General features: G+C 38.8%; 1 protein-coding gene across 16 annotated transcripts in view; it reads left to right on the top strand.

Annotated features, from left to right (window-relative positions):
- DMD (dystrophin) overlaps nt 1–13124 on the top strand; it is a 2264041-nt gene that overhangs the window by 2218622 nt on the left and 32295 nt on the right. For all 16 annotated transcript variants that reach the window (XM_070604303.1, XM_070604310.1, XM_070604305.1 and 13 more), the window contains one exon: nt 12160–12403. In XM_070604303.1, the coding sequence (XP_070460404.1) occupies nt 12160–12403 (244 nt within the window). The remainder of the gene's footprint in view (nt 1–12159; nt 12404–13124) is intronic.

Below are 13124 nucleotides of genomic sequence, written 5' to 3'. Positions count from 1 at the left end.
GCATACACCTTGCATTTAATAAGCTGTGCAAGAGTCAACCACCTCAGCTCTACTCAGGCAGGGAGAACAGGCACCTGGGGTGGGGTCACCATGATTCAGAGGCTCAGTTTCTAACTACTCAGTCCAATAACCACATTTCCTTCAGTTTATCCAGAGTTCATCAAAGCCTGAAGGGACCAACTCATCCTATCCATTCATGGAAGTGGATGGATAACCCAGAAGGACAGTTTGTTTCTCCCTTTATCCTAATTCTCTCTCTCTTTTCACCTGTCTTGTTATATCGAATGCGTTAATGTTATCTTAAACCTTTTTGAGGAACAGCATGGGGTTTAAGCACAAATACTAAATCTGTTTAAATGGGGAATATACGTTTTTTTCGAGACTGGAGTTGTAGCTCCATTTCAAGGTCCTCTGTCTTAGAATCAGATCTTTTGGAAATCAGAATAAAACTCAAATTGTTGTCCGCTGAGCTTCGACTCTTAGCATAGGGAATTGGATAGTCGTGAGGACTGTTTCGTGCTACAGAAGAACTGAAGTGTACCCCTCTGGTGATAAGAATACTCGTGACTTACAAGTACAGCTGCCATTCCCCTGGAACAGGCTGGATCAGAGCTGTAGTTCTTACAATCCATTTTCGCTTTTTCGATCCTCCGTGAAGACCCACATCCTCCTCTTGCTTGGCTTTCCTTACCAGACCATCCTGCTCCAGGAGAACTAAGTGTCGTCATACCTTTCTTTAGTTGCCTTCCAGGCCTGAGGATATAATGCCATTCAATTCGGTAGATAGTTAGTGAATGCTTAATGTGTTTTTCAAACTGCCAGGACCACAAAAATGAATAAGCCTTGGTTCTTATCCTCATGGAGCTCAAAATTTAATAAAAGGCATTAAAATATAAACAACTAATTATAACTCAGTGTTACAAGTGCTCTGGGGGCATAGAGGTGAGTGATTAATTCTGTCTGAGGGATTAGAGACCTTGCAAAGGGAGTTGAAGATAGAGACTGAAGAAGAGTGTTCTAGGCTGAGAGAAGGGGAAAGGATGAGCTTTCCAGACTTGATTGGGCAATGGGTAATGTGTGGCCATAGCACAGAATGCGGAGAATAAGAGAATAGCAGAGTAATGGGTGGAGGCCACTGTTTAAAGGACTTTACGTGTCTTACTAAGTAGTTTGGATTTTACCCTATAAGCAGTTGAACGGTGAAGGTTTTTTTGAGGAGGGAAAGATTGAAGAAAATAATTGTACACAGGGAGCTAGAGTCATGGTGATTGGTAGAAGGATCGGAACAGTTGTTGAAAGATGGCCAGGGTCTAAACTAAGAATGTCTTAGGCAAGTGAAGAAGGGATAGAGAAATGGGAAGGCCAACAGAGATGGGAGAGAGGGGAATTGGGTGGTATGAAACTGGGAAATGATCATTAAAAACAAACAAAACAACATAGTCCACGCAGGAAAAGCTACCGACTGGCAAAGGTCAATGGCTAGAGAAGAACTATGTATTGACCATACTGAGTTCTGTTTGCCCAAGGAGATTTGAGTGGAAATTTCCTAGATTGATTTTATGTATTCACGTTCCAAAAAGGATTTGGAAAAAAAAGCAAAGCAATAAGATTCCCACAGTATACATAGTAAATCAGGGAACATAGTAGAGAAAAGCATAGTTGATATAATTGAGCTTCACATTTGGTCCAAGCTTCCCTGCAGCCACGGGGATAAGAGGACACACGATGATTTGTCTGTCTCTTAAAGTTGGATGAAAGAAGCATGCAACTTCCTAAGGAAACACCATCGTTTTCCTGGCTCTAAATAATAACAATGAAAACAAATAGCTGTCGTTTGAGTGCTTGCCATGGAGAGGAACTGTTCTGAGTACGTATAAGATCCTATTTAATCCTTACAACAACCCTACAAAGGAGAGGCTGTCTCCCAAAGACTCCGTGGCACAAAGTGAGAGGGACGCATCATACAGCTAGCAAGGAATGGGGCCCGCATTCAAACTCAGGCGGTCCTGGACTCTTAAACAGTGTTAAACTTGATGTGACTATTGGCTGCTGTCCTTATCAATATTTTTATAACAAAGACTGAAAGAAATTTTATGTGGCTGCTTCTAGTGGCCTTTGATAATTGTGGAAAGCGGAACATTAAAGACCAGAAAAGTAAATGATGACAATTCTCCATGGGTAAAGGTCACTGTTGCCCAAAATGTGTTCTGCAGAATACCTCTAAGATACTCTGAAAAAAAGGATTCCAAGGACAGATAAGCTTTGGAAACACTCGTATTGGAAAGTCATGATTAATTTGCATTTTGCATCGAGGAGTCTAGAAGTAAAGAAACAGGATTAGCTATGTTTATCCCAATGTTGCTTAACACGTACTTGACCTCAGCCCAATTGTAATGTTCTGTGGAACACATTTTGGTAAGAAATTCAAGTCTGTACTAAACTTGGAAGACAGGGCAGAGAGAGCACAGGTGGTTGTGTCTACTGTGGTTGTCGAGAAGCCTAGGCATGGTCTTTCTGGGGACAGCAGAGGAAGGAGCTCTCACAGATGTCTCCACAGATGAGGCCTGGATTGTTCTCACAAAAGTATTTTTTGCTTTGCTCTAGTAGTAAAGCCCTATAAACCCGGAGACCAAAATGATTGAGTCTGGACAATCCAAAGATAGGTATTAAGTCATCTCCCATGACCAGAGAAAATTCTTTGTACTCTTTTTATGGAATATCACAGAGTAACCTAGGTTTCCAATCAGACCACCAACAAGAATTTTCACCAATAACTTGGCAAAATTAACTTGATCTCTGGAGTTCTTAATTGTTGTTAAATGATTGAATTTTGAAGGATGTCCACCAAAGACAGCAGCTTTTGCTTCTATCACAATTACTGTTGAATCTTTCTTTTCAGTTGAATTTTTGCTTAGGTGCAAAGGCCAGTGGTTACTTGAGGCCTCTCCCGGATTGTGATATAAAAGTGTATTATCAACACATAGGAAGATATTTCTCCCTCTTTATCTTATAACAGGAATGCAAGTGTAGCATTCATCTCAACAAGGTGTAAATTTAAAAGATGTGTAGCTAATATATGGGCCTGTGTAATGCTACTTGAGGAAGCTAATTCCTTTTCTGGCACTGAAATGTTAAAGAGGATAAATGATCAATCTATCAACCTTGTGTGGCTTAGTGCTTAACGACTTCTAGTTCACAGAACCCATGGCTACAGGAGACATCCAGAGATTGTTGAAAAGACAGGTCTAGAGTTTAGAAGAGAAGTCTAGATTGAGGAGTTAATGGGTTAGGGGGTGGAATCATGGGCTTAGAAGAGGTGGAAGCCTAGGGTGGAGTCCTCCTAGGAAGCGAGTATATGTGGAAAGAAGACCAAGGACCTCCGGGTGTACTTGATTGTAATTGGGTATGCCCAGTTAGAGATGGTTTCCTGGTGTGTATTACTTATGTAAGTGGATGGCTTCTGAAGATGGCTAAACTCATCCGTTTTTTTTCTAACTATCTTAATAATTAAAGTTGACCTTTTTCTGTATCTCCAAATTCTCAGTTACCTTAGGGTACCACTCTGGTCTGCTAGCTATAGGTCATAAGTAAATCCATATGATCCTTTTCCTATAATTTCCTAGTAAATCAAACTGATTATTTCAAAGGTAGAAATACCCTATATTTTTAGCGTTAGCAATGAGCATAATTCCCAGGCCTTGTGCATTAGTGTAAGGTTTGTCACCATGGTGGAACTAAGCAATATCCCACATGCTAGAACGCGAGCTCTTGAAGGGTAAGAGATGGTGTCTCGTGTATCTTTATCTCTGTAGTGCTGCCGGTAGAAATGTGTTGATTAAATGAATGGATGAATACCCTTTGGAGTTTTCCTGTTCTCTGATGGATTTGGGGGCTGATGTTCAGTGTCTTCCTTGTTTTTCTCATTTCTTATGTTCTTGTTCTTTCCCCAGATCTCTTAATATACCTGTTTAGATTGTCATATTTTCCATTAGACTGAAAACATCTAAGTTGTTTAGGCTAACCCAGACGAGCATTTTCTGAGCTCATTATTAGGCTCTCTTTTAAACTCAGCATCTGAAAATATTGAGAAATATCTGCATAGATAATTCTTATTATACACACCATTTTTATTTTATGTCCATGGGTTAAACTTGATTCCTCCATAGTAGGAGAGAGCATTAGAAAATTATTGTCTTCACTGGAGCAATATCTTCTGTGCTATGAGAAATACAATTTTGAATCTAGAACTTTTTAAATAAGAGTTTCATTGAGATATAATTCACATCCCATACAATTCACCCATTTAAAGTGTGTAATTCACTGGTTAATTAGGATATTCACAGAGTTGTGCCACTATCATCACACAATCAATATTAGAACAGTTTCCTCACCCCAAAAAAGAAACCCCATACCCATTTTCAGTCACTCTCCATCTCTCCCAAACCAACCCCACCCAGCCCTAGACAATCACAAATCTACTTTCTGTTTCTATGGATTTGCTTATTCTGGACATTTCATATAAATGGAATCATACAATATGTGGTCTTTTATAACTGGCTTCTTTCATGTAGCATATCTGAAAGGGACACCTATGTTGTGGCCTGTATTAGTACCTCATTCTTTTTTATTACTGAATGATATTCCATCATATGGATATACCACATTTTTTTAATCCATTCAGCAGATGGACATTTGGGTTGTTTCCAGTTATTGACTATTATGGATATTGCTGCCATGAACATTTATGTACAAGTACTGGGACTTATTTTAAAGAAATGATTCTGTAGTTTCTGTCCTTGTAATAGAGGAGGCCATAGGATCAGCTATGGCAAGAGTATACAGCAGTGCATGCCAGGAAGTGAAAAATAGGCCATCAAGATGAATTTACTGGGAGAATTTAAGGCCAAGTCTAACTACTCATGGGGGACTCAAGCCGGGACAAAAAAGCTTAAAATTACGGCTCTCCTAGACACTGTTATGGCTTTTTGCTGACCACAGACAATGAAAGTTTGATATTTTACTGTGTTTGTCTGAAAATTGAAACACACTTTTCCCAACGGTCTATTTCTGGGGACTAGACTTTCTCACTTCTAAAACCTCTCCAGTCCTAGTGTGCTTTTTGAATGGTAAAGACTGGCCACTGTCATTTTTGTCTTGGGTTTTGTTTGTCTGCCTTATTTCCAGGTATAACGGGTTTTCTTTATGAATTTTTCTCTTCTTGTGTTGAACGTTTGACTAATACGTTCATTCTATAGACAATAATGTCTTAGTTCCTGATGAGGAATTTATGAAAAATATCTCAGTCATTGAAGAGAAAGAGACTAAAGCCAATTAATATTGTCAGGTTCTGTCTCTTGGAACTCGAGCGCGATATAGATCAATGTGTCAAGGGCAGATACATTAACCATGTAGACTTCGTTCGAACATTTTATTACAGCAGTGATTATGCACATAATTTGATGATTTTGTCACATGCCCAGCAGAATTGGTCAAAACTAAGGAAATCTCATCCTGATGGTCTAGGCGCAATGATGTCATTTTGCCCCGATGCTCAGCTGTGATACACTTTCTACAGCACAGATGATGGAAAATATACAATAATTCCCAAATTCTGGGGTAGCTACAATAATGGCTGGGAGGTTCAAACTGAAGCGTATATAAAGAGGGCAAATATTGAATAATGAATCAGTTTCTAAGCCCCATGTATGTGTATTTTCTGCCAAGCTAAGGAAGTCTTAGTAGGTTGCTTTCTTTTGGTAGGAAACTTTCAATTCAGCACACCTGAGGTTCCAAATCTAAAAAGGATGGAATGTAGACAGAAAGAAATAAAAATAATAATGAACCCTTTGAATGGGCTGGGCGTAGTTCTAAGAAGGGTGTACGTGTGCAATATAGACCGTACTGGCTCCTTAGTCCTCCTGATGGATCAGTGCTTAGGTCAGTCGCCTAGCCTCAGCAAGGGGCAGAACCTAGTTGTGAATCAAGGTCTTTCTGTTCTAATTTCTGTCCTAAGACCCTGTTCTGATTCCCTTCTCAGCCCTGGGTGGTAAAAGGCACCAAAAAGGCAATGTGTCAAAAAAGATTATCCTATTTTTCTTTATCTGCTTCAACATCTCTTTTAAAATGCAGATATTACTAGAAGAAATGGTACATTATTATAAAGTCTCAGTAAGGTTTAAATGACTTATGTAACACCTTTATACTGAGCAAATTTCAGCAGGAAAGGGGTTGGAATTAAGAGCTCTGAATGCATGAAAGGGGGACAGTGTTAAGAGAAAAGGATTAGAAACAAGAGCCTGCGGGGGTTCTGCCAGTTTTACTATTTTGCTTAAGGCAGACCTAAAATATGCATACTTTTACTTCCCACCCTGTGAGCCTCTCCTTAATTAACACTAGTAATGCCAAGGCACATTAATGTCTTTTTCCATCTACTTTAGGGGTATTTTTGACTCTGTGTTTGATAAAATTTTACAGTATAGCTTTTATAATTGAAAAGGCCCTGTGCAGTTGCCAGTTTTTAAAATACTTCATGCTTGCAAAATTTGTCTTTCCTTTTTTTTTTTTTTTTGAGAAACTGCTAATTTGCTAGATTTATAGTTGCTGTAACAGTGCTACATGATTTACTACATTTGCCTGAATCCAGATTGGTGGATATGATTTGACTGCTTTTAATACTGTATGAGGGTAAAGCTGGATTTCTCTGGGCCTAGTCTTTTTAGATGCAGACCTTTGTAGTTGTACGCTTTGTGAAATTGTGTGCTCATGCTTTGGTATACAGTGGAATGTATAGTACTGTTAAGAAGACAGTGATCACTGGAAAGTAACCTTCAGGTCTTTATTTCAAAAATACCACGATACGCCTATATAATTACACATAGTAGGGAAGTTCCATTTACAGAGCAGGTGACCTACACTGAAAATACTTGCCCTCTAGGAATACGCAAAGATTGTTGTAACATTCTTTATCATAACTAGCGTGTAGCTAGTTATATATGTAGAGGGGCCAGGTGTTTTCAGCAGGGAGAGGTAAGACCAATTTGATTCCTCTCTTATATCCATTAGTTGATTAGGAAATTTTTTTAATGTAAATTTGTACCTGGACAACCACCTCTATACACCTGATGACATAAAATTAATCAGATACAGCTATATAGTTGTAGAACAGAGGAATTTTTTCAGCTCGAGGTAGAATAAGAAATTAATAATGGATGGGAGACATTTTTTTAGGATGACTGGCTGCAGGAAGAAATTGTGGTGACAGAAGCCGTGTGCAATGAATTTGAATTAATGTTCTTTAGGGAGCTACCAGAGAAATATGATTTACACGATAATCAAGAACGTAAATAGATTCTCTGTGGAGTTGTCATCTGATCGCTGACATGTATTCATCGTGTTGAAATGACTCCATAAATACATGCTAATAATTAGAGAATCATTAGGGGTGAGACGTACATGTATAACTTACTTCAAGAGAAATAAAATATATATTGGTAACAATATCAATCGACAGCTAAATGTTACAATGAGTAAATCGTGTACTTATGGTTAAGCTTTCAAACAACTCACCATGGAACTGTGGTAAGTATCTCATTGGTCTTTTATGGGAATGATACCCCATATGTGCTTTGTAAATACTACATCCAAAAAATCTAGCGTTATTTATTTTAAATATAAGAAAATGACTTAATTTATAAGGGCTAAATGGCTTCATGTCCCAACTCCTAACAAAAACATGTCATGACACAGCTCTATAACCATGACCACATTTATTTAGAAACATTTAGTAAAAGTTCTCTCTCATTCAACCCCTTGAACATCAATTTTACTTGATAAAAAAGAAAGAGCTTGGTTTCCGGCCAGGATGCCTCTTTTGAGCTATTTCTGGCTTTTCGAACCTTTGGCATGACAGCTTGTCCTGCCTCAGAGCTTCAGGAAGAAAAACTAGACCCTTAAAATCAAGTTTGTTATTGAGCTTTAATAGAAGGGTTACGTATGTCATGTATTTGTTTAGGAGAAAGGCACTTGTTTGGCTCATTTAATCCTCTCCTGGTGAATTTAGGTTTGAATGAGTGCTGAGGGAACCTTGCCCATACATCTACGAAATCAACATGTCCTGGTAGGCTTCTGATTAAGATAACATTCGTTCTGGCCTTAGGCACCTTCCTCTGCGTCTCCCATTTATCCAGTGGTAGATAATAGAGTGAAAAAGACATACCTGGGCTTTAAAACAAGATGAACAGCTCAGTGGATCAGAAATGGAAAAAAAAAAAAAAAAAAGGCAGGGCCTGGTGAGCAGTGTGTGGGCTAAGTTAGTGGGCTTTCACCTCCTGCTGTAGTAACAGGAATCAAAATTCTCAAGGTGGAGGCCCAGAGCCAAGCATCTTAAACCAGGGCCCTGCAAAAACGCACCTGGAGAGACACATACGCACTGAGATTTGAAGGGAAAAAAGAGCAATTCAGGTGCCGCAGGGGACTACAGCTTATATGCCGCCATGGACCTAACGCATAGAGCCTTGGGAAGAGGCGAGGAGTACCTTTGGGAAGGAGAGCAGCACAACCTTGAAACCAGGACCTGAACCGTGCCGCCTGGTGATGAAATTAGCAATAATTGCATTCGTATCACTCAGTGTAGGGTCGCTCAATGTAAACTGCCAATATAAGATCAAGCTCTAGACTAGAAGCCCCACTCCCTAGGTGGGAGCAGCCAGAAAACCACTTGACAGAGAGGTGAGTTCAGAAGGTATAAAGGAAAAGACACACACACAAAATATAACAGAAAACATACACCCTATCCCTTTCAAAAATTCCAAAACACAAAGACTTGCGATAGCTCCTCCAAATTGACCATCAAAAGATTGTTTGTAAGTACACTTAGGATGCTCAAAGATATAAGTAAGGAAATACCATTTATTAACGTAACAAGAAACTAAGCAACAGGTAAAGACCAGATAGATCTGAAAAAGACATCTTTGGAAATAAAAAGTATCATCATTGAAGTTACTAAACTCAATAGGCAGGATAAATTCTAGACTGGACCCAGTCAGAGAAGATAAGGGAATTCAAAGATAATTGTGAGGACTTTCCTATACACAGCACTAAGAGGAAAAGATAGGAAATATAAATGAGGGATGGAGAATTGACCACGAGGTTCTAGAATATACCTAGGAGGAGTTTCAGAAGAAGGAAGCAATATTTGAACCTACAGTAGCTGAGAATCTTCCAGAACTGAAGAAGGATGTGAGTCTTCAAGGGAAATGGTCTCCTGAGAGAAGTTTCAAACATCTGGGAAAGCAAGAAAGGCCTGCATAGAGCAATTGGTATTCTTTACAGCTCAGCTTCGAGAGGCCCTGGCTGATAAAAACAGAAATGTAATGTGTGGGATATACCAAACCATGTTTTCTGAACAAAGGCACCTGTAACTAAATAACTCATGAAAGGAGAGCTCTGTGGACAGCTAGACCCAGAGGATCAAGATACCAAGGAAGACCTCTCTAGAAAAAGTAGTCTCCTGTCAGTAACTTTGCGAAAAGTAGGTGGGAAGACAGTAATTGTTTGTTGTACTATCCTAAAAGTCCATGTCTAAGAATGTTTTCAAAAGGAACATCGTGGATGACCCAATCTGGTAGAAAGAAGAATCATGAATAAGAATCTACATAAAAAGGTGTTAATTGGGACATTTCAATGAAAGTGAATTTCTTTTAGTGAATATGAAGATAATTGTTGTTATCAAATGAAACCTTGTGACCATTGGATGCTGCTTAAGTTCACAGAAACATTTGGCTGATTGTCAGTTAAGTGATCAGAAATTAGACTTAATTAATGTGGACAATTACGTACCACTGGTGCACAGCCAGAGGACAGATCTTCAGAACCTGGCTGAGGGTAAACTTATTTTGATAAATCTCTTCTTCTTACTGCTTTGTCAAAGTAGATTGCTATGAAACAAACTGTACACACAACTATCCTTGAAGATTAATGACAGATAGATAGGAGATTATATTCCTGTAGATGAAAAAGATCATGTGCTGATTTCCTGCACGACTTTAAACAAATTCCTAGAAAACTTGTAACATTAGGTATAGGGGAGAGCTTTAAAAAAAAAAAAAGAATAGATTGGCTTTTATTCGGAGATCTGGCATTTGGAAACTGCGCATTTTGGAAGGTATGCCATCCCCCGTGCAACATTCATTCCAGGTATGGAACAACAGGAAATATCTCCCTACTGGGAAACCTGGTCATGAGGTCATCTTTCTCAAACTGGACAATGGGAAAACTCGTCTTGCGTACTCACCACTTGCATCGCGTGTCTTCTCTCATAGACATCTCCCACATCCGTGCATAGGGAGTTCTCTCACCTGATGAAATGACATCTGTGAACAAGAGAAATCTGTCATCTTATTTTGATATTTATCATAACTAGAAGAAAGATATCAAGAGTTCTAATCAGTCACTGGGTATCCAATATCCTCAATTGGAATTGCAGTCTCAGCAATTCTAAAGCAAGAAGGAAATCTAGAAGCCTGAATGTATTTGTGAGAAAAACATAAAAATAAATGATTTAAGCAAGCATTCAACCTGAAAAGCTAGAGGAAAAAACACAGTAAATTACAAAACATTATTAATGGACACAAAATGAGACTAGAATAAGTGAAGAGCTTTACCACATTTCTGGGTGTAAAGGCTTAGTAACGTGAAGTCCTTCCCGATTTAATCTATAAAGTCAATGTGATTCAAACGCAAAATTTCAACAAGGATTTTCCTAATATGTAAAGATTTGACACCGAAATCACAGGGGAGATCAAAGGAGTCAGAAAAGCCAGAACAAAGGGGGAGTGAGAGGGCCTATCAGACACTAATTTATTTAAAGCCACAGTAGAATCTGCACAGAGACATACAGGTAAACCAATGGAATAGAACAGAGAGCTCAGAAGCACACTTGAGTATTTATGGACTCAAGTCCACGAAGTATTTATGGTAGAGGTACCATAGAAATCCGTGGGGAAAAGAGGGACTATACAGTGAAGGAATGGGCTTATTAAGTTATTTATGGGGGGGGGGGGTAAAATTAGATCATACGCTGATAAAAAGCAGAAAACATGGAGGACTATGTTGAAATTAAACATTTTTGTACAAGATGCCATGAACAGAGTTAAAGATAAGCTACACTAAGATATGGGTAGGAGATAATATTTGCTGTGCACATAATTGACAAAGAATAATCTATCCAGAACTTTAAAGTAATAAGAAGAAGACAATCCAGAGGGGAAAGGGGTAAATTAACACAAAAGAAGTTCAATCTCACCAGTAATCAGGGATGTGCTAATTAAAGTGGACACATCAGATCGGCCAAAACGTAAGTGTTCAATAACACTTAGTCTCTGATGAAGATGTGGCCAAATGGAAAACCTCGTTCACTACTGGTGGGAGAGTAAACTGGTGTAAGACCATTTAGGAGAGCAATATGGTGATACGTAGCAATGTTGAAGATGTTGCTAGTACCCAACGATTCCACATCTAGATTTATTCTGTAAAGAATCTCTTAAGCAGGTATCCAAGGAGACAGGTAGAAGGAAGCTCATTGCGTCACTGTTTGTACTAGTGCAAAGTTGCAAACAACTTAAACGTCCATTGACAGGAGAATGTTGTTGGCATATTCAAACAATAGAACAATACCTTACAGCAGCTAAAATCATGAACTATTGTGTATCAACATGGCTAAATCTCAAACGGTGTTGAAGGTAAAGAGCAACTCTTAGAATGGTATGTACCTTCTTAAACAAAGTTCTTAAATGTAAAACTTCGGAACGTGCAAAATAATGCTATTAGATTGAATCTTTGTAGGTAAAAAACAGTCAACTATCAGCATCTTTATTAAGTTCACCCTAATATTTATTGGTGGGTACCTTCATGGTAATGAGGGACATGGAATTCAAGATGGCGTTATCTCCTTGGGGGCGATGGTGAGGAGGAACTGATATGGTATTGAGGGGGGTCATAATCATAAAAACCATTCATGAAGTGCCTCTCTTTTGCTTGCTATTGTGTTTGGTGGTGGTCATGTGCATCTCTCTGCCATTTTACATGAAATCTGGTGATGATATTCAACTTTCTTTTTTCTTTTCTTTTTTTTTTTTTTTTTTACTTCTTTGATGCCAACAGGAATCTGCAAGCAGAATATGATCGTCTAAAGCAGCAGCATGACCATAAAGGCCTGTCCCCACTGCCATCCCCTCCTGAAATGATGCCCACCTCTCCCCAGAGTCCCCGGGATGCTGAGCTCATTGCTGAGGCCAAGCTACTGCGTCAACACAAAGGCCGCCTGGAAGCCAGGATGCAAATCCTGGAAGACCACAACAAGCAGCTGGAGTCCCAGTTACATAGGCTAAGGCAGCTGCTGGAGCAAGTGAGGCCACCATCTCTCTAACATGGGATTTTTACAAAAATTCATTTTCTCCTCTTTAACAAAACCAAAGAACAGAATTCCAAGTCCTTTTTAGAAGTGCAACAAGCATCAGTTGGCGGAGTACTTAGTATGTGTCTGGTAAAGTGCTAGATATCAACGGATGTCAGAAGAGGAGGAAAACTATCTTTTTGTATTTGTTCAAGATTGTCTCCTACAAAAATGTTTCCTTTTTGACCAATTTGAAAGTCATCTTGGAAAAATTTCCACTAGCTCTCTAAAAGTGGCAATTTTACCTCTCAAAATGGAACTCTTTTTTTGCATTAGTAGTATTTTCTGGTGTACCTACCTGCAGTTTTTTTTTCTTCTTTTCATCCCTAAAACAATTTTTTAAGCCTCCATTGAAAACCTAGCAAGATACTGCATTATAGCAGGGCGTACCTACACGTGGTTCTAGCTTTCTGGGCATTTTTAATTTTGAGACGTATGTTCTCTCCATCTTGTTACTTAATACTTCACAAAAATTTGAATTCTCCCTTATATTTTTGTGGTCTCACACGGTTTAACCGTTCTTATGTGACCTTCTAAATCTTTCAGTTACTTAGTCTAACGAGATTTTATATATCTTGTTCCACTGTAGCTGGAATGTTTTTCAAACTTATCAGGGAGCACAATTCAGATACAAAGATCTTATTCAGATTCAGATACATGCATCTTATCAATA

This window comes from Equus przewalskii, chromosome X, assembly GCF_037783145.1.
Source record: "Equus przewalskii isolate Varuska chromosome X, EquPr2, whole genome shotgun sequence".
NCBI classification, from domain to species: Eukaryota; Metazoa; Chordata; class Mammalia; order Perissodactyla; family Equidae; genus Equus; species Equus przewalskii.
The sequence above is the reverse complement of the archived record's forward strand: the minus strand, read 5'-3'. Positions and strand labels throughout refer to the sequence as shown.